This window comes from Lasioglossum baleicum, chromosome 3 (genome assembly GCF_051020765.1).
Source record: "Lasioglossum baleicum chromosome 3, iyLasBale1, whole genome shotgun sequence".
NCBI classification, from domain to species: domain Eukaryota; kingdom Metazoa; phylum Arthropoda; class Insecta; order Hymenoptera; family Halictidae; genus Lasioglossum; species Lasioglossum baleicum.
Genome location: NC_134931.1, coordinates 14,523,890 through 14,548,466, shown reverse-complemented (window position 1 = coordinate 14,548,466; position 24,577 = coordinate 14,523,890). Strand labels below are relative to the sequence as shown.

The following is a 24,577-nucleotide window of genomic DNA, read 5'->3' as shown; positions in this document are numbered from 1 at the left end:
TTTCCCATCAAAAGGATTTTATTTATTACACCGTGCAGCCTGTAAACAAAATCTCCTCGGGCCTATAACTTTTCAGAGCGGTGTCGCGTCGGATTTACCTCGGAGCGACAGGCAACATCTCGTTTCTCGTTGCCGACGCGACACCGCGGCTCATGCCGCGACGCCTAAGGCATGATTCAGGTAGCGACGTATGAATATACAATCAGACGATCAAGTGCAGCCCAGGCGGATTGAATAATAAATTAAATTCCGTAAAAACGAGAGGTATGCAAATCGACGTTCACCGTGAAAACGGAGGGATCTTATCCGTTTCCAGGATCCATCGTTCTCCCGGTGCGGTGACGGTGTTTCGCCGATACGATGCGACACGGCGATGTCCCGCGCGGCTGTCCCCACCCTGTAATTTGAACTGTGTGTAATTACGAATTAACGCGCGTCGCATCGTTCAATTAACTCGCGGAGGTTTTGCTGAAATTGCCGGTGGCCTGAGAGCACGTTACTCGATCAACAATTTCGCAAGTAGCCTGCGGCCCGCCGAAACCGCAGCAAATCGGATTTCCCGATTCCTTCGTTACAACGGATATCGATACGAAACCCCCAGCTTTTTATCCATTCGCGAATAATTACGCCGTCCGCGAACAATTACGGAGTGTTATTATTATTTTTCATATTTACTGTAATCAGGGATGGCGTGAACTACTACTTTCGAATCACTCGTGATTCGACCACGTTCGTTCCCAAGCACGGTGATTTTTCACAGTGATTCGTGATTTTCGTGATCGCGAGTCTTCGCGCAAGTCACAAAATATAAAAAAAGTGTATGTTTTATATTAACAACATCAAAACGAAACTGCGAGTTACATCGCGTTTTTAATCGACTTCGAAAATGGAGGAGGTTACTCAAATCGATCTTTTTCGCTTTTTTTTCTATGTATGTTCACCGATTACGCCGAGATGGATGGACCAATTGGAACGAAACCTTTTGCATCTTGTAGAGTATGTCCCCAGGGTGGTCCCGTAAAAACAAATTTTGCATTTTTTTCATTCTTTGCGGTTTTTATTGCAAATAACTAATAAGACCGAAAAACCATCCTACGGTGTTCTACAAATTCTGCTTATACCACTAAAAAGTGTGAAATAAAAAAATTTTATAAAAAAAAAATTAAATCGACTTCGAAACGCACGAAACAGTATGAAATAATTTCCATTGAATTTATGTGAATACACACGAACTTAAATACAATACAATCTTTTCGGAGGCGGTGCAAAATTGAAAATTTTCCAAATGACAGATGTTTCTAATGAGAAATATGTGAAAGCATGTAGAAGAATTTAAGGATTTTCGTAATTTCCAGTGTCGAGAATTTTCAATTTTGCGCCGCCTCCGGAAAGATTGTATTGTATTTAAGTCCGTGTGTGTATTCACATAAATTGAATGGAAATTATTTTATACTTTTTAGTGCGTTTTTCGAAGTGGGTTTAATTTTTTTTTATAAAATTTTTTTTATTTCACACTTTTTATCAAGAGATCAATCACCTACACTGATTGGTCCATCCATCTCGGAGTAATCGGTGAACATGCATGAAATGTAGGATCAAATATATCTTTCGTCTGAATATTCACAAATCTCCGTCTGAGATTTGCAAAAACGTATTTTTCTGTCAGCCGTCACATTCCAAATCGTAATTTATAAATATCTGAAAGCCTCAATCAATAACGGTAACGACGTCGCGTCGGCATCACCATCCTACACTTTCGCAAATAAAATCTTAAGAAATAAAAAAATGCAAAATTTTTTTCTTGGGACCACCTCGTGGACATGCTCTACAAGATGCAAAAGGTTTCGTTCCGATTGATCCATCTATCTCGGCGTAATCGGTGAACATAGATAGAAAAAAAGCGAAAAAAGGCACATACAGATCGAATTGAGTAACCTACTCCTTTTCGAAGTCGGTTAAAAAGTTAAAGCAACAGAGACTACCGAAAACGTCTCGCTACATATATTATTTATATTATTGTATTATTATACTATATATATACGGAATAAATTATTTATATATACGGAAATAAAAGGTTATTAGTGTAAGACTGATTCGCGGGTACTTTTCTCGTTTCACGGATGATGATTTTGACACGAATGACGCGCCACGTTCACGTTCAATTTCGAGGCAAAGTGGCCTCCGACCATGTAACAGTCAATTGAGCGCAATGGTAGTATATGTACGCACAAAATCAGCAGCCTTCCATTGAACTGAAAAAATAAACGTACTAAACGTGGTTGTTTTAACGTAGCTATTGATCTTTTCATGTTTTTACCTCCGAGGCGCCACTAAAAGCTAACATACGAGAATCCAACAAAATTGTTACGCCACTGTTTTTACAACAAATCAATTCGCTCTATTCTACACAATGGTATAGTTATTCATATATATTATTCGTTCAACAATCAGGTTCACAATTTTGGTTGAATATTTTCGGACTTATATTTATAGAGTTCTTTGAGAAATAGGCGATAAGTTTATGTGTTACCACAATCTGGAAATGATGGAGAACTTGGTGAATGGTGATCTGATGGAAGATTTGAGAAATCAGGTCGCTCGCCCAGAGATGGAAATTTCCCTAGCGGTACGCGGCAGTAAAACTTAATTTCATCCATTATTTAATTTCCGTTATTTGAATGACATCGGCAACTTGAAATGTTTAAATTGCTTAAACTACCCACGAACGAATATAATAAAGGCAACAAAGGGTTAAGAGATTATTCATTTTAAGACTTGCATATAAGTGTATCAAACATATCAAAACAAAGTGTAGGTATGTATGTACATCTCAAAGATAGACTTTCTGTGCAGCCATGTAACATGGCGGCGCCCTTTCCTGCCGGAATTGGTGAAAATCTCGGAACTACAAACACCCATAACTTTTGAACTAATGAATTCCTAACATTAAAACTTGGATTTTCGGCATTTTCTCGTCAAAATCTAAAGGATCACATTTAATCATGTAAAAATGTCTGTTTTCCTCTGGTGAAGTTACGACTAAAAAGATTTAATTTCTTTAGACTTTGTATGTATACTTACATGAAAATATTCTATTGTATTATTTCTCATAAAGAAGCATCTTTACAATTCCAATAATTGCGAAATAAATAATCTCGAAGTGTTACTGTCGTCTCCATGCAATTGAAATGAATTTATGTGCAATTCTCACCGTCTAAAACATCGGGTAAAATGACAATTCGCGGGCTAGTAATAAGTATACTGCGGATTTTATGCATTTATGACAAAAATGGGTGGATGTAACTAAAAAAATAGTAAAAACATTAAGACGATTTAAGGACACCCATATGTTATTTTCAATTTATTATACAATTTCTAAATTTATGAGGAATTTTATTATGGTTCCAGCATCTTGTAAGTGACGAAGAAAATTTTTATTTTGCATAAAGATCCGCAGTCTAGTAATAAGTAAGTAGAAATGTGATTAAAAAATGGAAAATTGTGTCTGATACACGGTGGCTTGTTGCTTGTAGGAGGTAGTCAAAGTGGGCAAAATTTCATTTTCTTTGTAGGGAAGGTGGAATGTCGTCGCGCCTGTCGGTAAGTAACGAAAATTCTCGTATGCGAAACGAAGGGGGAGTAAACCCGAAACAGGCGACACCGGCTGGATAATCCTTAACCTCGTTACGGGACTATTTCGTTGCAGTTTACGCAACGTTGACGGTCTCGTTCGTTCATACGGACGTCTTTTAATGAAATTGTGAGATTAACGTCGATGCATGCCGCCTTCAGAGCAGCTGCAGCACACTAGAATGCAATATGTCGGTCCTTCTCACTTTTCGACAGCCCTAACAGTCGTGCGAGCTACCATCTGTGTATAACGGAAAACTACGGAATCTTCTTTTCTAGTTTCTTTTGAATATAAAAGACTTTGTATACAAATTTTATGTACAGTGAGTCTAAAAGTATTCGTACGCCCTTTAAAATACAATAACTTTTTTATAAACGTACCAAACAACCTGATTTTTTATAATCAATTAGATGCATTGATTTACGAAATGATATGCAAGAAAAATTTTTCAAATAATTATAATATACAAGGTTACATGTAAGTATAAAAAAGGCATTTTTTAAAACTTTTTCATTTGGGCCCTTAATGAATATTTAAAATATACGTTTTGTAGATGTATATTAATTATACACATGCTGAAAATTTCATCGAAATCGGTTCACGCAGAAGAAGACGGCACGCATCGAAAGATCTAAGAATCTATGAATTTTAAGCAGAAACTGATCAAAAGTCCTGTAAAACTACGATTTTCACCATTTTTAACCGCCTGTAGCTCGTCTGTATGTTAATCGATTTCGATGAAATTTTAACTAGGTAACTAGGATAGATCTACAAAACATATATTTTAAATTTTCAGTAAGGGCCCCAATAAAATAGTTTTAAAAAATGCCTTTTTTATTCTTGCCTGTAACCTTGTAAACTATAATTATTTGCAACATCTTTTTTGATCTTCTAATTGATTATAAAAAATCAGGTCGCGTTTGGTACAATTATGAGAAAGTTATTCTATTTTAAAGGGCGTGCGAATACTTTTTACATTCACTGTGTATGTTAATGAATATGTTAAGAAAATGAAAGTTGTCCCGTTATCGACAAAAATTGATAAACTAGTTAGAAATAATTTATTCAACAATAATGTTATCATCAATTTTATTTTGTATCAAACATTCTGAATAAGAATATAGACAGCAATATATAAACTTGTTTTACTGAGAAAAGTTAAAAACGAAGTTCGCATAAAATGAAAGTGGTAGAAAATGGAGGTAAAAGAATTTTGATTCGGCGTGAACATAAAAAATCATGAAGAATAGTGAAATGTATATCTGCAATAATAAATACGTCATACTTTTTAAAGGTGTGATGGAACATATAAAAAGCGAATGTAAATACGAAAGAATGATAATGATGAAACTCGTGCAGATATTGCAAAATAATTTCCGATCGAATGAATCGAAGATTGAAATAACAGAATCAAATTTAAATATTGTAAAGCCGAGCTATTATCCATACGTTGTTAAATGGAAATATCATATCAATAAATCCAACCGATGCGGTAACTCAATATTACAAACCGAATTATTTGATTAGATGCGAATAAACTCCTTACGAATAAGAGCTTTCTATTTATGAAATTAGAAATAAAGAGAGATAATTTAATCTCTTCGAGAATAATATTTTTATCTTGTTAATTTAATTATTTACTATACTATTTGCAAAATGGAGCATTTACATCGTGCGTTTCGGTACTATTTTATAATAATATGTTATTGTAATTACGAAACCAGTTGCGATAATTAATTTTATTATGCTATCATGAAGTAATCGATTGAAAATTAAATGTACATAACCTCGAAAACGGTGGTATCTCATTGTGCTTTAATTGAAAACGTAATGATTGAAATGAAAAATGAAAAAAGGGGATTAAAAATTTCCTCATTATGGTTTAAGAATGAACTGGTTACATCTCCAAAAAAAAATAAATTTACACTGTTGATGCACGTAACATTAACAGTAAATATTACCAAGAATATTTGTTCTGAATTTATACGAACATTCATTATGAAACATATACGAATGATGAATTGAATAATGAACGGTATGTTTTTCTAAAGAAGCATCGAATTTCATTTAACTTGTATGTTAAGGAGTCAAAAATATCTGAATTTTATAGAAATCAATCAACGTGCGCATTGTCAGAACTACATTTCCATTTATAAAATGGATATTTGAATTGCAGCCGATTCAAAGTAATTTCTGCAAGCGCATTTACTTCCGCTATTTACTCGCGAATACCATTACAGGAGCAGACGCGGCGGTTATTATCGTGCAGTATCATTAATTTATTGGAAAAGACGTAATGACTACATTCAACTCGACACACAAAGTACATGCACCAAACGTTCTGCAAATGCGTCTAACATTTACTAACTAGAAATATTCACTGTCCCACTATAATAATATTCATCCGAAAACCTGTTAGTTTCCTGGTTTAGGAAAATGTCGACGCGACATTTCGACTGTAAATAAATTGAATCGTACGAATTCAAATTTTACGAAATTGTTGTATAGCACAGAACTTAATATACAGATCCAAATGAACCGGATTAAGATAGTGGACATATCAAAAACAATTCAAGGAAATATTTAAAGCTGCACAAAGTTAATGTTCGTTCGTACAATTAATAGTATTAATATTGTTAGATTCTATATTGTATATTATTAAATTTCTCCGAGCCTTTCATTTTCATTAAATAGCCATTTCTTGTTCTAATCATAATTAGACTAGATTTTTAGGCAAAATAAAAATTGTCGGTAAATGTTGACGAAAGGTTAACCAATCAAAAATGATTTCAAGAACAAATGTGTCCATAATTCTTCTATTTCACTTATTCATTTTCAAATCATTTGCTATTTGTACTAAAAGTGTCATATCATATATTATATAATTATAGACCTATGCTGATCTCAAAAAATTGGGTTCAAAAACTGTACGAATGGATTTAGTGATGGCTTTCATGAAATCGTCAAGAGTGTCTACTTTTCACTTATTCAAGCAAGTTAATTATTCAAGAACCGCATTGGCGCGGCTGTGGGAAATCTGATTATTAAAAATTCAGTGCAGTTAAATACTGAACAGATTTCACGCATTCCGTTAATCACAATAACGTAGTAACCACGGTTGTCCGTTAATCGACTGACATTCGACGAATTCTGTTTCGATGAAAACTCGCACGAACGCCTTTGTTGATTTCCGGTCGGAAGCGTGTGCGAATGAAAGGAGCGGAATCCGGGTCATCGTTGAACTTTCAATGATGGAGGACGTTTCTGTGAAAAGTGTGCAAGTTGCAATGACATCGATCGGCGCCGCGACTTTTTCTCCAGTAACCGGGGTTCGAACATGAAGCGCGCGGGAAGGTTCAAGGAAGTCGTCCTTTCCCGGAATAAGAGCAGATTCGAGAGAAAGTCAACGTCATGTTGAGCGTCGTGGAATCCGGAAAGCTTGTTCTAACCTTTCAATCGATCCCGCCATTCGTCGTCGAAAGCATTTTCGCGTTGACTCTGGCCGTGCTGCTGGCTGCGCCTTTAATCCTTCAAGTTCAACACTTTTTAGTAGGTCTTTCCCCACACGTTAATACTCGACAGAGTCTCGAACGTTGAATTCCCCGGAAACCGAGCGAGCCCCACCGTAAATCGCACATTACTTAAGAAAATTGAGGCTGCCTGTTGTTCTTGGACAAATAAATTCATTTGTTTATTTTGCAAATTTATTTTCGAGCTGTACAAAGTTTCAGAATTTTCGAGAAATTTACTTTTACAGTTTCTAACCTTTCCAATTCTGTGTCAATAACACAAGTAGATTTCTTTTCAATCGCTCTATTTTACTAGGAGACTTCTAATTGGTTCAATCGAATTTTTAAAATTGTTGAGCTCAACTTATTTCTTTCTATCCTTTTGATTTAGATTCATTTTTATAAAAAAATACAAGGGGGATTTTTGTAGAAACGAAAGAATGTTTATTTCTGGTCCAGTTCTTAAGTAAAACACAATAGTCCATCAGTGCAATCTCAATATCAGATACATTTGTTTTTAATCACTCTATTTTACTAGGAGACTTATTTAATCGAATTTTTAAAATTGTTGGCTTGAAGTTATTTCTTTCTATTCTTTTCATTTAGATTTTTATAAACAAATACAAGGGAGATTTTTGTAAAAACGAAAGACCCGTTTATTTCTGGTCCAGTTTTTAAGTAAAACACAATAGTCCATCAGTGTAATCTCAATATCAGGTAGACTTGTTTTTAATCACTCTATTTTACTAGGAGACTTATTTAATCGACTTTTTAAAATTGTTGGCTTGAAGTTATTTATTTCTATTCTTTTCATTTAGATTAAATTTTATAAACAAATACGAGGGGGATTTTTGTAAAAACGAAAGACCTGTTTATTTCTGATCCTGTTTTTAAGTAAAACACAATAGTCCGTCAGTGCAATCTCAATACCAGGTAGATTTCTTTTCTCTCAATCGTTCTATTTTACTAGAATACTTATAATTGGTTGAATTAAATGTTTGAAGTCGTTGAGCTTAAGTTAGTTCTTTCTATTCTTTTAAGTTAGATTAATTTGTAAAACCAAAAGACAGCTGTTTATTTCAGGCCCTGTTTTTAAGTAAAACACAATAGTCCATCAGTGTAATCTCAATATCAGGTAGACTTGTTTTTAATCACTCTATTTTACTAGGAGACTTATTTAATCGACTTTTTAAAATTGTTGGCTTGAAGTTATTTATTTCTATTCTTTTCATTTAGATTAAATTTTATAAACAAATACGAGGGGGATTTTTGTAAAAACGAAAGACCTGTTTATTTCTGATCCTGTTTTTAAGTAAAACACAATAGTCCGTCAGTGCAATCTCAATACCAGGTAGATTTCTTTTCAATCGTTCTATTTTACTAGAATACTTATAATTGGTTGAATTAAATGTTTGAAGTCGTTGAGCTTAAGTTATTTCTTTCTATTCTTTTAAGTTAGATTAATTTGTCAAACCAAAAGACAGCTGTTTATTTCAGGCCCTGTTTTTAAGTAAAACACAATAGTCCCTCAGTGCAATCAGCAAAGCCAAAAACTGCAGAGCGAGTCTCCGTGGAATCAGTTCAAGTTCGGTCAAGTTATTTCTTTCGATTCTTTTAATTTAGACTTTTTATGAGAAAATACAATGGGAGTTTTTGTAAAAATGATAGACAGCTGTTTATTTCTAGCCCTATATTTAAATAAAACACAATAGTCCTTCAGTGCAATCAGCAACGCCAAAAACTGCGGAGCGAGTCTTCGTCGAGTCTATCATCCCAGAAGGTTCGCTGTTCTCGGCTTTATCGACCTCATAAGGGGGTGAAGCCCTCAAAAGAGGGAGTGCGTTTCAATTCCGCGCCGTCAAGTCTCGAACATGCCAGGGAATTCAATTTAGAAATGAAGTCAGTTCGCGAGTGTCCCGCTGTACAAACATCCCGTCGACCGGTCGACGGACGATTTCGTCCAATCAACTGTCGCGTCGCGTCTCGTCTCGTCGTCCGTCGAATAAAATATCATAGCTGTATCCGGTATACAAGAGGGGTGCAACATTGCTAAATAAAAAATTCTGGTGTCGTTGTCTGCTCGCTCGCGGCACCGTCGCGTCGTCGAGTAACGCTATTTGTACACACTGTTGGAATACCGAATGTTATCGCGGCTGGAGGACTCGTTCCACTTCGGGTCGAGGAGCCTGCGAGGCTTGAAACGGTTCCGAAAATAACTGTACAAATTCATTATACAGAAAGAGGTTCCGATTGGAACAGTTACGAATAAACATGTTTTATATGAATTGTAAATAACAGGAACAACGTAGAAATAATTCGTTTATTTTTTAAGAGCTTCGATAAACTGAAAATCATACATTGATATTCTTAACACTAAATCTACCCTTTCCCTCATAAAAATGACAAGATTGGATTTCATCCAGACTTTGTGCAGCTCCTGTTGTAATACATGTTCCACTAAAGATATCTACACCATCGTTTCTCTTGAAACCATCTTTACCATATCAATAATTGCAAAATAAAAGATCTGGAATCGGTCATTCTGACCGGTGGCGGTAGGTTTAGTGTTAAACTCTTTTGACCTTTTGCAGTCGGAGCTATTTTCACTCGAAAATTTCTTCCGACTTGAAATAATTCTATTGTATACGATTTTTTCCGGCTGCTCTTTTCCTTGCGTAACCAGAAATTTTTGCCTTCCTATGTAATCCAGTAGATTCGGACGAGAAGATGTGAGAGATCCAAATTTGGAGGATCAATGGTTTGAAAGTTATAAATGTTTAAAGTTGAGCGACGTCCAGTGTTCTTCGACAGGTTAGCGCCGCCATGTTGTGTTTAGTGGCTTACCTCTTAATTAAAAAGAGGCAAAAATTCTGGTTACGCCACGAAAAGTTTATCCTTTTTTTTTATTTTATGAATATGAAATTGATATAATGCCTCATACAAATTTCACTCCTCGTATAGGGGTGCAAATGCACCCCAGACTAATAAAAACGTATGTATGTACTGTACGGAGCACGAGAGAAAACTAGCGGGAAGGGAACGGGCAAAGAAGTCCGACCATTCAGATTGCCTTTGCGTTCGTCTTGCACCGTTCCCGTCCCGCTAGTATTCTCTCGTGCTCTGGACAGTACATGAAAAGTAGTCGAATGGAAAATTTCCAAAGTTCTGTTAGGGGTTCCTCTTGCTTCCCCCACCACGAAGAAACGCGTCCTTCCTCCATGGTAACGGCGGATGCTGGTGGGGGACAGTGGACGCTATGGTGGGAACGATCTTGTCTCAATTAAGACAAAAATGCCCATCCCTGTTCTACGTCTATCTCGCTTCTCGTAAACCAGGCATGCGCAACTGGATGATTTGGGAGCGCGAGCTCTCGACTCGGCTCGTGAGCCGGTCGCTGACTGGCACACGTAGGGTGGGGAGACTGCCTCGGAGCTACGAGTTGTGCATGCCTGTACCTAAACCAGTGGTCGGCAACGGCAGTGTCTTTTCAGCCCGATCTCGGCTCGCTACGCTTCCTTTTGTCTCGCTCCCGATGACGGTCCTAGTCATCGAGACAGCTCAGGCGCGTACCTAACTGGGAACCTATTAATACGTGTGTCGCCCTAATGCGCGACGCACAGTTCATACGGTCTGTGATAGGTACGCGTCTGAGCTGCCTCATGGACTAAGGCCGCCATGGGGAACGACACAAAAGGAAGCGTAGCGAGCCGGGATCGGGCTGAAAAGACACTGCCATTGCCGACCACTGACCTAAACCGATGCAAAATTAACCGATACACCGGCACATTCCCAATTCCTGGGAATACGACTACAGACTAAGCTTGTTGCAGGCCGATTGAGACTCGATACGTGCTCGGTATCGATATCTCACTCACACTGATCCTCTCTCCTTCCTCCTGTTAAAGTGATCCCTCCACTTATGTATAAATGTGCGCTACTGTAACAGCATTCAAGCCCCAGGTGCCTGACAGCTCACCGAAAGAAGCATGGAACTGTGAGGAGTCACCCGGTGGTGATGCACTACCCTGCATCAGTGTTCGCCGATTCTGCATCTAGCTCGAACTCGGATCTGCATCTGGAGTCGGTCCGCAGGACGATTTCGACGCCCCTGTTACAAGCCAGTGGCGACATCAGGAACCGCGGAAATCCTATCATTCCAAACGCTTTAGCAGACAACACACCCAAAACGACATCCGAAGCGAACGGAAAAGACATCCTCTGCAAGAATTCTTCCTCCTTCGTTGCCACCAACTCGCAGCTACCTATCTTCGGTATACCTTCCTGTGATTATGATGTATACCGCCACAAGCTGATAGAAGCCGCACTCAGGAGACAGTACGATGATTATCAACCACCCGGTGACGTTGTGCTGAACTCGATTCATCTGAATAATAACGACTCCACTGTGGCGGTTCGTTTGGATGACCGGTATCATCACAGTATCTTTGATTTCGTTGAGGAACACTATGATGCTACCAAGGGGGTTAGCAAGAAGGAGGCAGGGCATCTACATCCGCTCGATCATTTTTTGGTGAAGGGACCGAGGAAAACAGAGACCGCGGAGAAGGAAACGGAAACTGGTAATGTGGACGCGAGTCGCGAGCCTGTTTCTCAGGAATGGACGTCGTCAAAGGTCGCTTCGAACGATGTTGCTGGTACGAAAAGGAGGCAACGCGAAGGATCGTTAGGTACCTATGTATAATAAGCACTTAAATTCCTTACTTGACGGGGTAGACTACGTTTTTCCAGGATTGCAAGGGTGCGGGATGCACCTTGATCATTTCTCGACAGTGCAAAGAAGAGCGAACGCTCTCAAAAGTCCTATTTTTACGTTTACGAGTCGTAATTTGCATTACTTGGCTGCATGTAGCTGTCGCAGCTTTTTGAAAATACATATACAGTCACCTATCGTTATCAGCTCAAATATTTTTGTTGTTTTCAAAGATACATTAAATGTCTCGAGGACAAAGTTGAATGGTAAAATGGGTCTCATACGATATCAAAACAATTTTTGTTTTTATATATATAATATATAATCTATATAATAATTGTATACAGGGTGTTTCCTACAATACGTTTGTTTATAAACGATGATGTTAGAAGAACAATTTTTTTGTCCGGTTATTTGTTCATAGTTTTTTTCAAGGTCATCGTTATCCTTTATAAGGAAAACATATTGTTTTTTATTCCATCTTGTTAATGACTTAAGCATATTCAAATGTATTTTTTCAGCCGCTATAAGATGGAATTAAAAAACTAAGTTTTCTCGATAAAAAAATAACGATGACCTTGAAAAAACTGAAAAAATAACCGGACAAAAGAAATTGTTCCTCCTTCGATACCTTTTAAATTATGCCATAAATATTTTTTGTGCCTTTAAAAATAAAGGAGATATTTAGGTGACCTCCTTCAGCTGAGATACCCTGTTGTATATGTATTGTATATTGTATATATGTATAAGCTACATAGTAAAAATAGGATACTTGAGGGCGATCGCGGCCTAGATTGATCTTTTACCTAGCGCTTTTGAGATATGAGAATGCGCATCCCGCACCCTTGTAATCCTGGAAAAACGAGTCTACCCCCTTAACTTTAAATTACACGCATATGGTGCGCACAATTTCAAAACAGTCAGTTTGGTGTTTCAAGCATAAATGTCGACTACACTAACAAATATTTACTTTGCATTACGATGGTTATTCTATTGGATAAAAATTTATTTATGTTGGAATTATATAAAGTCCCTTGTAAACAGTTGTGTAGAAAGTGGAGCACTTCAGTTCCTTTCTTAACTTTTAATTACTCGCATATAGTGCGTACAATCACAAAACATTAAATTGAGTGTTTCAAGCATAAACGTCGACTACACGAGCAAATATTTATTTTGCATTAAAGTAGTTATTTTATTCGATAAAAATTTATTTCTGTTGGAGTCGTGTATAAAGTTCCATGTAACCAGTTATGTAGAAAGTGTAGTGCGAGTAACTGAATGTTGAAACTTATAGTGCGAGCTCGGAATGGCCTTGACTTTAAAAACTTTAATTTCATCGACAGAAACTAAAATTTTCGAAGTCAAGTCATTTCGAGGTCGCAGTATAAGCTTCGGGAGAGGAACTAAAGCGCTTATGTACAATAAACACTACTATATTATTTCAATGAAAAAACAAATACATATCCTGGTTTCGTATTCTATTACAAGTTTCGTTACTGCAAGTTCGGTATTCAAGTTTTGTTTACATTTAGTAATTGTTTCTATTTAACTTCCGAGCGTTCGCCGATGTTCTGGAGATAGTATTATCTGAAGTTCGCGTGCAAACTTGATATTATTGTTACCGTCGAATTTATTAATAAATCTAACAGTTTGATTGTTGAGCTTAATTTGAATATGCAATTTGATTGAAGTAGACAAGGTATAAAATGCATATATAGTGTCTTAGAAAATAGCGAGATAATTTTTGGTTTGAAAAGAGATATCTTTAATCATTTATAATATTCACGTATGTGTATACAAAAGTCAATCGCAAAATCTGCTATGAAAACAACATTTTCTACGTACCGTCAGACTACGTCACGAAAAGAGGTTCGAGGTCATCAAATGCGAAGCCATCCGGTTCAGCAATTCCCTCGTCGGCGAAGAATTCGATGTATCCACGATTCGCAGACAGAAGAGGCGTCACGAGATTACCGCGGGCTACATCGAGCACGGACTCGATCAGCATGAAGCGGGACACATTTTCGGAGTCGCCAAGACAGGACAACAGACAGGACACCTTCTCCTCGGTCGATGGTGTCGAAAGGGAATCGATCAACTGCACGACGATCAGCTCCATCGACTCCGAGAGCGTTCGCAGCGAATCCAGCAAGCATCCCGATGACCATTCCGGTCACTCCCGTGACTCCTCGATAGCATCGACGCGGACTATGTCGGACCGTCAAACGCAACCTTGGCTAACTGGTAACCACCGTGCGCCATTCAACAGAAGGGACGTCAATAAACTATCACCCAGAAAAGATAAAACAACCCTGAAACAGCCGAGACACTTGATCAGGAATCAATCCAGCAGCCACACTGAGCCAAACAGATACACTCAACCTAGAAGTAGCTCTCTCGCGAACAGAAATGCTCAGAAACAAAGTTCGTTAACTGGAACAATTAAAGAATCGAAAGACGTGCTGAGGAAGCTGGAGCCGATTCGAAGCGAAACCGAAGAGGCGCACACGAACGCGACGTCCTCGACGATTGATGCGAAAAATCCCACCGAATCGGTGGCTAGTGCTCAAAAACCCCAGTCAATTGGTTTCTTTGTTGATACGGTCCGGGAGCCTTCGGAAACTAGGTTTAGGTCAGCCCGGCCGAATGGAGCACGGATTGAGCACGGCGGTGCCGATAATTTGGGTCGGCCGAAATCGTCTCCTGGACCGAACCAGAAATACGTGAAACGTTGCCACGATAAAAATCAGAGATCAAAAACTATTGGCCCCGTGTCGAATCCAAAGGCAGGGCTTTCGTCGGTGTCGTTGCTCGCCAAAGAACAATTGAACGGGAATGCGGCGGCTGTGAACTCTAGCGGCAATGATCAAGAGAAGAAAGAGTGGACGAACGAGTCTGGAAAAACGTTCGAAGAGGCTGACAGGAATTTTCAAGGAGACCAACCGAGAGCAAACGCGCGATTGAAATCGAATTTGTGCCAGGGGAGATACACTCTTGATCTGATTAGACGCAACGACGACAGGAATGAGAACGCTGGGAAACCGTTGGACGATCTCAATCGGAAGAAAGTCGGCCCCGGAACGAGACAATTAGGTGGAACGACTGTCAGAAATCATTTACCTGTTAGCAAGAGATTAACGACGAAGTCGAGAGCTCCGCGACAAGATGGCGACTCGAGGAATGGTGCACGGGTGCAAGATAGCGTCAGATCGATGCCAATTGGGTCTACTAAATCGCCATCGATCGAGAGGAAAGCTTTGAAAACCGTTCACTCCGAAGACAACGATGGCAATCGGTCGAGTAAGAATCAAAATGAAAATTTGAAACTCCCGAGCAGAGATACTAACGCTGGCATAGCTATGCAAGTAGGCTTGAAGAAGTATATTAAGAAGTTGAAACGCGTCCTGTCCGATCGCGACAACCCTGATATCGACGAGCTGGTTTCCTTGAGCCTGACAGACGCCATTTTGCCGGAGATTGAGGCGACCTTGTCCTCCATCGAAGTCCAACAAGTGCAAACTGTGCTAAGCATGGCGGAAAAAAAGTCTGAGATGATGCAGAAGGAGTTACCTGTCGTCATGGGCAGTGCGACATGAATATCTCCCTTTAGAGTAGTATATTTTGTTATCATTATTTTGGTCATATTATTTTCGAAAAATTCAATAAATCTTTGTAATACATGTTTAACTTCCGTGGATGTAGCTTAACATTGAGGTATTTGTTAGGATAATATATATTTCTAAGCAGTAACACTCGAGGGTTAATTCTTTATTTGATTGAAAATGCTGTTCGATAGAACAATTTTTATTATTATCTAATTATATGCGTAGAGAGAATATTTCGGAGCGGCATCGCAGGTTGCCTTACATGTTATTAAATCATTCGTTTCATTGCGGTCAGCATTGAAATATTTAACCTTCTGCTGCAGAATGCCAAACAGGGTAAAAAAATGTAGACTAACAGATTCTGCAGCTGTTACTGTTTTAATTGAATCACTCACCGCGTTATTTATGGTATCATCTTCACAGAACTGAAGTAATTTTTTATAAAATATTGCGTCGTCAGTGAACCGCTTGTTTTCGGTAATTCATATTCAATGAACTACGTTGATTTTTTTTAGTTTTATCGTATAGAGTATTTCCCTTCTGCTGTCTTCTAGATATTTTTTTTAATAAAACTGGCATTTGTTCTGATAAGTAAAATTGTTACATGCAACACATTTAGACACCGTATTTTATGCATTTATAAGATTTTATAAGATATTAGAAAAATTTTTAAGTATTATTATATTATTTTTAACCCATTACACATATTAAGAAAGAAAATAATTTTGTATTTCACATCCAGTTTGTTGCAATCCAGGTAGAAAATCTTCATTTTGCATAAAGATCCGCCGTCTACTGATATTTTATATTGATCCGGTGAATTATTCTCTTCAATAAGACAGGAATGTAGAACGGTATGTAATTCTGTGCAATAATTCATTTGTTGTCTCGATACTCAATGAACCTCGACTCTTTATCAATTAGACGGATGAGTCTCGTTAAGCGAATCGTGTGTCCAGCGATTCCTTAGTGATTTATAAGATCCGTGTCGTGGACGGTCACGGCGTTGCAAATACAGTCATTAATTAACGATGCATAGCAAGAAACTAGAACAACGTCGACAACGAGATCTAAACTGTTCAGGGTGGCAAAGCGATTGTCCACAATGTCGACACCCTCCTGCTGAAAATGAAGAAGTAGGTGTTTGGATTTTTTTAAATCAGATTTAAAATTAAAAATCTAATTGAAGAACATCGAAAACTGTGAAATGATTTCCACGAGAGTTGGCTTTTATTTTTAAAGAATCATTTTATAAGGAATCATGCCTTTCTGTGTCAATATAAAGTCCATATAAAGATTGTTCTTTGTACAATTTGTCAGACGTTTCTTGCATTTGCATTAGTTGTGCTTTAATTTGTTGTGCTTTAAAGTTTAAATTTGTACCTTTCCTCTACACTCTTTATGGCCATTTTCTACTATTTCCTACGTAATTACAGTGGGGGGTCAATTGTGGTGTTATTGAATAGCATTCTTAAAAATATCAAATACGTCTACTTTTATTTTTCTGATCTGATGCATACTTGGCAATTGGTTTCAGATTTTTAAATCGAAAATCCTGCTGGTAAAAAATCAAAAACCTCAAACAAATCACAAAAATGCAGATTTCACATGGAAGTTCTACAGTGTCCACTTTTATATTTCCATTAGCCTTAAGGCGGTAGACTCGTTTCCAGGATTGCACGAATGCGGGATTCACCTTCTCATTTCTCGATAACACAACCACGGGGATTTCAGTAGTCAGGAACGCTAGATAAAAGATCGATCTAAAGCGCTATCTCCCTCGAAAGTCCTATTTTTACGTAAATGAGACTCAATTTGCATTATTCTACTACATGCGCAAGTTGTATTCTTCCGAATAATGCAAATTACACCTCGTAAACGGAAAAGTAGGACTTTTTAGGGCGATAGTGACCTAGATCGATCTTTTATCCAGCGTTGTTGACAGTAGTTTTCAGTAGGAAACCCCCATTCTTGTATTATCGAGAAAAGAGAACGCGAATCCCGCACCCTTGCACTCCTGGAGAAAGGAGTCTACTCCCTTAAATGCTTGTTCTAATTACAATTTTTATTAAATTTCATGAATATCGACATTTTCGGCATTGCTAAACATTTCGAAAGTAACGTAGATGCATTAGGTACCGACATGAAACAAGCCATTTTTTACAACATACCGATTAAGAGTGCGCTGTGTGCTGTGCTAATTTAAACGGTGTCGATTAATATTCGCGTGCATTTGCGGAAGACGCGGAAGAGATGGTTCATATTCCTGCGCGGCTGGGGCACCACGCAATTTCGCTTCAGATGGGAGTTACGATGGAACCATTAGCGATATTCGCGTTCCACGATTTCTTGCTGTCGTTCTCAGACTTTCTTCCACTCGACCAAAACTTCCTGACCAAAACGCGTTCTTCATCGACTAGACATTTTCCGCAGGCCGAAATTCTGCATTAATCGTATGCAAATTGTAACGGGCCGAACGGACTGCGAATGCAACGCGGCCGGAACTTGCCCGAAGCTGAAGTGTGTTGCGGCGATCAATTACACCAAACAAATTGTTGTTCTCGCTGGCGATCGATTTCCTCATCGGTGTGCTCAACGGGAATAATTTCGCGATCCAGGTGAATCGGATTGTGTGCGAACACTCCCAGACGTTGAGCAGATGCGATTTACATAGGATACGTATGAAATATGAACCACAGAGCTTTTTTGGAGCTACGTGGGTTTAAGAGACGTGTAGAAATAAAGACGGGTCGCCCCATAGAAGCTAGCGGATTTTTTAGGTACGACTGATATTTGATGCGCCTTCGAATCAATTCAGGGACCACTTGAAGTCGACGAAAATTTTGATGGGAAACTACAAGTACCCAGTCAGCAAAATCTGATTGTGCAGATTACGACGAAATGTTTGCAATCGTATTTAGCGAGCAGAAGGCGGTCATTTTGGTGCCGAGACACGTTTGGAACAGGATATGGTCCTTATTTGCTCTGAATATTTGCAGACTAAAACCTATTAAAGACGTACAAGCCTACAAAGTTTGGTGCCAAATGGAGGCCAAATCGAGAGCAAACCCTGCTCTCGTTATAGAGGGCAGGTCGGTCGCACTAAGAGCGCACCTAATCTTGTTCTAATAGCAAATATCGAGCAAAGTCGGAGTAAATCTTGCTGTGGGAGGGAAAATCGAAGTTTATTTAAATTTCTGAATTATGTAATTTTAAGTTTGATGCATTTTCAATCATTTAAATATTTTCCAACCTTAAAATAATGGCAATAACGATTTTACCCGATATTTACTCTGAAATCAAGGTTAGGTTGGTTCTTAGGACGATCGACCTGCCCTCTGTAACGAGTGCAGGATCTGCTCTCGATTTGGCCTCAATTTGGCTCGGAATTTTGGCACCAAAATCAATGCCAAATTCATACCAAATCAAGAGCAGATTGCTTTCTGGATAATTGTTTGCAATTCAATTTCTAATGCTGAAGAATGGATTGGTCTTATTTGTGGCCATTTATTTATCGAAAATTTCAACGAAGAATCGCTAGCTACTTGTCGCTGCATTCTCACTACATCAGCAAATGTTTCGAGTAACCAATTATTTCCATCATGGGTTGCATAATGACGCTAATTGCGAACATTCTCGCGGAACGAATCGGTAACACGTGCTCGCGCACGAGCATAACCGCATTTTATGGGTGATCTAAAATTCCACGCTGTAAATAATCCGAACGATCCTCGGGCTAATAAAATATACATTGTAACGAATGCGAACCGCTTTAAACTAGTTTTAAACAATCCAGTCTGTCGCGCTTACAAGCATTTTTCGCATTATTTCGCAGATATTGATTTCAACGACGTCTGTTACTAATAATGATGAGGAAAATGTTTTTTAAAACGTTCCTCAAAGCATCTCAGACTTCGTTCGAATGCTTTTAAGATAGATTCCGTAAGTTTTTCCTCTCAGGTAACCCCAAAGCAACTATGAACTTCATAAATAATATAATCAGTCTTTAAAGCAGAAGGAAGTATCACGGAGAGGAAATGAGTGCAAAATGGATTACCTCTTTACAACATCCCGGTGCATTAATCTATATTTTTGGAAAAAGGTAAAATAAACTGCGCTCTGAAAGTTACCTACACCCCCGGCGATGTACACAGTTCGTCTCGTTCAATCCCAGGTTACAGGTACATATTTGTAATATGCAAATCCTACTATGTAAACCGCGAATTACTAACCACGGAATTTAATTTTGCAACATAATTAATGAAGACCGGAGATGAACGTGTATCAAATTACATTTAAGCGTGGTGGCGACCTGATATTTCGGTTTGCATTTCTTCACGAAGAATTTTACAATTGTTGTGCAATTCCGAATATAAAGTTGTGATTGATGCGACTTGTTTACTTTTATTTTTCGTGTTGTGTACAATATATTATATGTTTACGCATTACACTGCTCGGCGGTAGAGGGGACATTCGTTTTTCTTAGATCGTACAGTTCCCGTTTTCTTAAGAAAATGTGTGTTTCTCGAAAAGCTACCTTCAGTATTTGATTTACAGAATTTCTGATCGAATTCTTCTCGATACATTACGTAGAAGTGGAAATGAATCTATTCTGGAAATTATACGCGCGTTTCGCGAAACGTAGGCTTTAATAGAAAAGTGTCGAAACACGTAAAATCCTCGGCATGACATATTTCACTATTTTATTTTATTTAAGAGCTGCGAGAACGAGATTACGTGTTTTGTATTGAAAAAAAAGGTGCAGAACACGGGAGAGGATCGAAACACTCGTGGTATCTCGCGCGAGGATAAATCAGTCCGGCAAGGATTTAGGTATCTGTTTGAATTGCGGACGACAATGATTAATCCGATATCGATCGACGTTTAATGATTTACGTTTGAAAAAAAAGCGATTTAACAAACACCGAAACACAGACAGAAAGCTTACTTTTTGGCTGTGTTTCGATGTTTGTTCATTTCGAGATGTCCGCCGGCTGTAATACAGGATCGGTTTTTGGTGTACCGTGTTACATTCAGCTTCGTGACGGGAATCTCGATAAACTATTGCGTGCGCATCGCAAACAGGTGTTACTTTCCGAGAAATTACCATTTTAACCTTTCGATGCGTTCGAGGCTAGAAACAATATCGACGAGTTTAAATAATTCGGACCGAGATACATCGTACCAAATGATATGGAATAAATTGCTTCGATAAATTATCGAGTCCGTCTTTGAATAAAATATACAGTAGAATATTCATTTATATATGAAATTATACCGTGACACGTTTATGAAATTATTCACCAATTTTTAAATGCCTCTTAATACTAATAGTATTAATAGTAGTAAATCCGTCATAATTATCCATGTGTGCGACGATCATAAGTTTGCACTTTACAATCCATCAAAATTATACGTGTGTGACGATCACAATTTTGCACTTTAGATAAATCAAATTAATTGATAAAATTTGTAACAGTGGACTATGTAGTAGTATTCAGGGAATTCAAAAACAGGAATGTTCTGAAAATTTACGGTTCCGTTTACACACATTCAAATTGATTTCATCTGTGTGTCAAGGGTGATGCAGTTAACGATGCAATGTGACATACATTAGCATTGGAGCATCTGGGAAAGTGTTCCAGTGGCTTGGCCTATGACGACAGACATAATATTCTGTTCTATTTGTCGGTGACCGAGCGACATGCTACATCATACGTCGCACACACAACTCTAGTTCGGCGAACGCTGCAATCTATCAATACAATTTCGCGAAGTAATAATAAATTTCCGCTGCATCAATTAGCGGAGTCAGTGAGCGCGAATTATTGCTATTACAAGTAATCGAAATAGTTGTTTGCTTAATTATTAACTGAATGTTTCAATTATTAACTTATTACAAATTATTTAAAGGTAGGATACATATGTATATCCATAGTCAGTCCTCAAAAAAGTTCGGAGAAAGTTAATCAATTTTCAGAATTCATTTACTAATAATAATTGAAGCAGGCGTAAAAAAATATATAAAAAGACTGTTTAAAAATCACGCTTATATTAAAATGCACTAAAAAGGAGAAAACAATTTGCTTAGACATTGGTGACTATAAATATAAAAGCGTGGAGCGCTAAACTATATTGACGTAATCTTCGTGGACGCTCCACGCTTTTATTTATAGTCACCAATGTCTAAAAAAATTATTTTCTCCTTTTTAGTGCATTTTAATATAAGCGTGGTTTTTAAAAAGCTTTTTTATACATATATTTTTTAATTTTCTACTTTTTAATGGAACGCAAGATATAGTTATACTGGTATGAAATAGTAAGATATAGAAACGCAAGATATGGAAATACGCGAGATAGAATGAGGGGATGACTCCGAGAGACGACGTCTCTTGATGGATTCCGAAATTATCCGAAATGGAACTGAATGAACGGAACACCACACCACACTGAGCTCCTTCGGTGCGAAGAGGACCAGTGGAGTGGGAATGAGTCGGAGTGGGAACGCGTAGTAGAGTAGGGAGCGCTGGCGCACAGAGTGGGGATCCCTGAACGCGATGACGTACTACCGAGCGTCGCGCGACGAGGTGTGACGGTTAATATAAAAATTTTTTTTTCTCCTGGGCGCACAGTTTTTTTTCCAAATTTGTTTTTCAATATTGCATTGTCACCCAGTTCTGAGCTATGTTTAAAGTTTCAAGTCTCTAGCTCAACGGGAAGTGGTTTAGAATTCGATTACAAGATTTAACGCATACAACACCAACTCGACAAGCTAATATAAGCCTGGTAAAAATGAACTTAAAACTGTGTGGTAGAAGCTTCGCTCTTTTTCTGTATAATTATTTTTCCAATAAGCAGATTCGTTTATTTTATTACGCTGCAACTGGGTTAAGCTAGAAGAACGTAACACTGCATTTTATTGCCCGAGCTTTTCTGTTAATCCTCATAATATTTTTCTCTTTATAATTTCCTTCACTATCCCGTTATCAACTTTTAAATGGCCTACATTTGTACAAATTATGAATTTCTGAGAACTTTTCTTTAACTCCTCAACCACTAGTACAGTGGATTAAACAGCTTACATTAAAATGAGAAACATCAAACTAACAGTAAAATGAAGATAAAACAGAAATTAACGAAATTGTTACCAGTTTAAGCACATTTGTCTGAAAGATTCTTCGTCAAATTCTCACCTGTAAGTACGTACGTAGGTTAAGATAATTAGTTTCTCAGATAATATCGTGTCATGATTTTTGTATGACATTCTCATTTCATTCATAATGGAACGGAAATTGGAAAAAATTGTACATCATACAAGCGAATGTTTGAAAGAACTAGGTTCAAGCTATTGAATGCAATCCACGGAGCGTTCCAAATTGAAACCTTCGGATTAATAACGTTCAGAACTTTTCAAAGCAGCAGCATAAGCGTTCCCATTTCAGAATTTTTTCCATCTTCTATAAAGTCGAAAACTCCTCGATCTTTTGCTTTTAATAAATCTTTGAAAAACTTGCCTTAAGGTTGCTTTCCTGAAGCGGAAAGGTTATTACTATTTCTCGGATTATTAATCACTGAAAATGTCTTACTTGATGTCAGAGTTTAATTAATTTCGTACAGTGCGCATTTAAAGCCCGCAATGAGTGCTCCATACTCGCCTTGAATTTCCGATTCCTTTTCAAACGGAGTGAGATGACAATATCTTGAGAGAGATGACTTTAAACGTATTTATTGAATAGAAATACGTGTACATAATAAGCAGACAGCGGATTTTATTATTAAAATGGGTAGCTGTAATTTAAAATAGTGAAATCGTGGAAGAAATTTAAAAATATTGTTGTATTAGCTCCTATCAATTAGGCGAGTTCAGGTAGAAAATTTTTATTTTGCATAAAGATCCGCTGTCTACTTATTAGTATGCATGCATCAAATATAATAAAAACAGACGTATTCGTTAAATGAGTATAAAATATAAATAATGAAAATAATCATACATATTGTTATTGTGCATATTTATATGCACAAGTGTTAAACTATTAAGAGCCCCCCCCCTCCCCCGCACTATCAGTTTTTTATTTGGGTGGCGTTTTCAAGGTTATTTGAAGGTCATCTTTGCTTTTTCAAATGGAAACCTATATTTTTATTATAGGATGGAAAAATCCAGCAGTTTTCGTAGGAAACTTTCCATTGGAGAAAACAAATTGACCTTGAAAACGCCACCCAAATAAAAAACTGATACTGCCCCCTTCTTTCCCCCTCGAAATCCTCTCTCTCTTGTTTTACACTTTTTTAATATCTTTCATACTTTTGTTCATACTACTGTATAGGGACAAAAACCTTACTAGATTTTGGGTCGAAACATGGGTATGCGGGGCCTTGGCTTTTTGTCCTTATTTGAGCAGATTTTGAGATGGATTTGGGCTCATTCTAAACAGGAAGGTTAAACACAGCCCGCTCAACAAATGATTTAACGAGATTATGTTTATATCTAATAATATGAGTGTACAAAGTAGAGAAAAAATACGAGAAAAACAATATACTTTTCTGTCACAAATAGACTTTTTTGACTGATATGATGGAGCCCAGCGGGGGCAGCGCTGAACCTTCCTCTATCAAATGAACCTCTGTGCAGCTCGAAATATGCTCGTATAAGGATAAAAAGCCGAGGCCCGCAAAAACCCATGTCAGATTCTAGTTCCTTGCAAAATTCCCTCCTAAAAAGTCACGTGACTATACTTCCACCTTAAACGAGTATAAAATATAAATAATGAAAATAAACATACATATGAAATATGCAGAATCGATCAAAATGAATATCCACGCGAAATACGACCAGCAGAGAACATGAAAATGCTGTATGAACGAAGAAGACGCGGTTCCGAGAAACGTCACCAATCGTGAGAAACAATCAAGCCTTGCTTTTCGCGTCTCTGCGTTCTATGATCGTGCGGCGTGCGGGAACCTAAAACCGCGACGTAAACGGCGCGGCTCGGCACCATTAATCTAAACCGGAGGGAGAAGTCGATGTCACCACGATTGTATTCGATCGGTTCCCGTTATAGGCAGCTCCGAACGAATGCCTGGGTGACGATCTATATAGCTCCGAATAACCCGTTCGTTTGTT

The 24,577-nt window shown here is 37.9% G+C and overlaps 2 protein-coding genes across 9 annotated transcripts in view; both read left to right on the top strand.

Annotated features, from left to right (window-relative positions):
- LOC143207389 (uncharacterized) overlaps positions 1-24,577 on the top strand; it is a 233,409-nt gene that overhangs the window by 206,092 nt on the left and 2,740 nt on the right. The gene's annotated exons all lie outside the window — the stretch shown is intronic.
- LOC143207392 (uncharacterized) lies at positions 1,296-24,573 on the top strand. The gene is made up of 3 exons (XM_076420821.1): positions 1,296-7,180; positions 11,087-11,828; positions 13,703-24,573. The coding sequence occupies exons 1-3, from the start codon at positions 7,043-7,045 to the stop codon at positions 15,445-15,447; spliced, it is 2,625 nt and encodes an 874-aa protein (XP_076276936.1). The 5' UTR covers positions 1,296-7,042; the 3' UTR covers positions 15,448-24,573.

What these genes read in the sequence shown, in the direction of transcription:
- LOC143207392 (XM_076420821.1), top strand. Translation starts at nt 7,043, where the DNA reads ATGTTGAGCGTCGTGGAATCCGGAAAGCTTGTTCTAACCTTTCAATCG. An exon ending in TTCAAGTTCAACACTTTTTA is followed by an intron (nt 7,181 to 11,086) that starts GTAGGTCTTTCC and finishes CTACTGTAACAG; the next exon opens with CATTCAAGCCCCAGGTGCCT. An exon ending in GCAACGCGAAGGATCGTTAG is followed by an intron (nt 11,829 to 13,702) that starts GTACCTATGTAT and finishes ACGTACCGTCAG; the next exon opens with ACTACGTCACGAAAAGAGGT.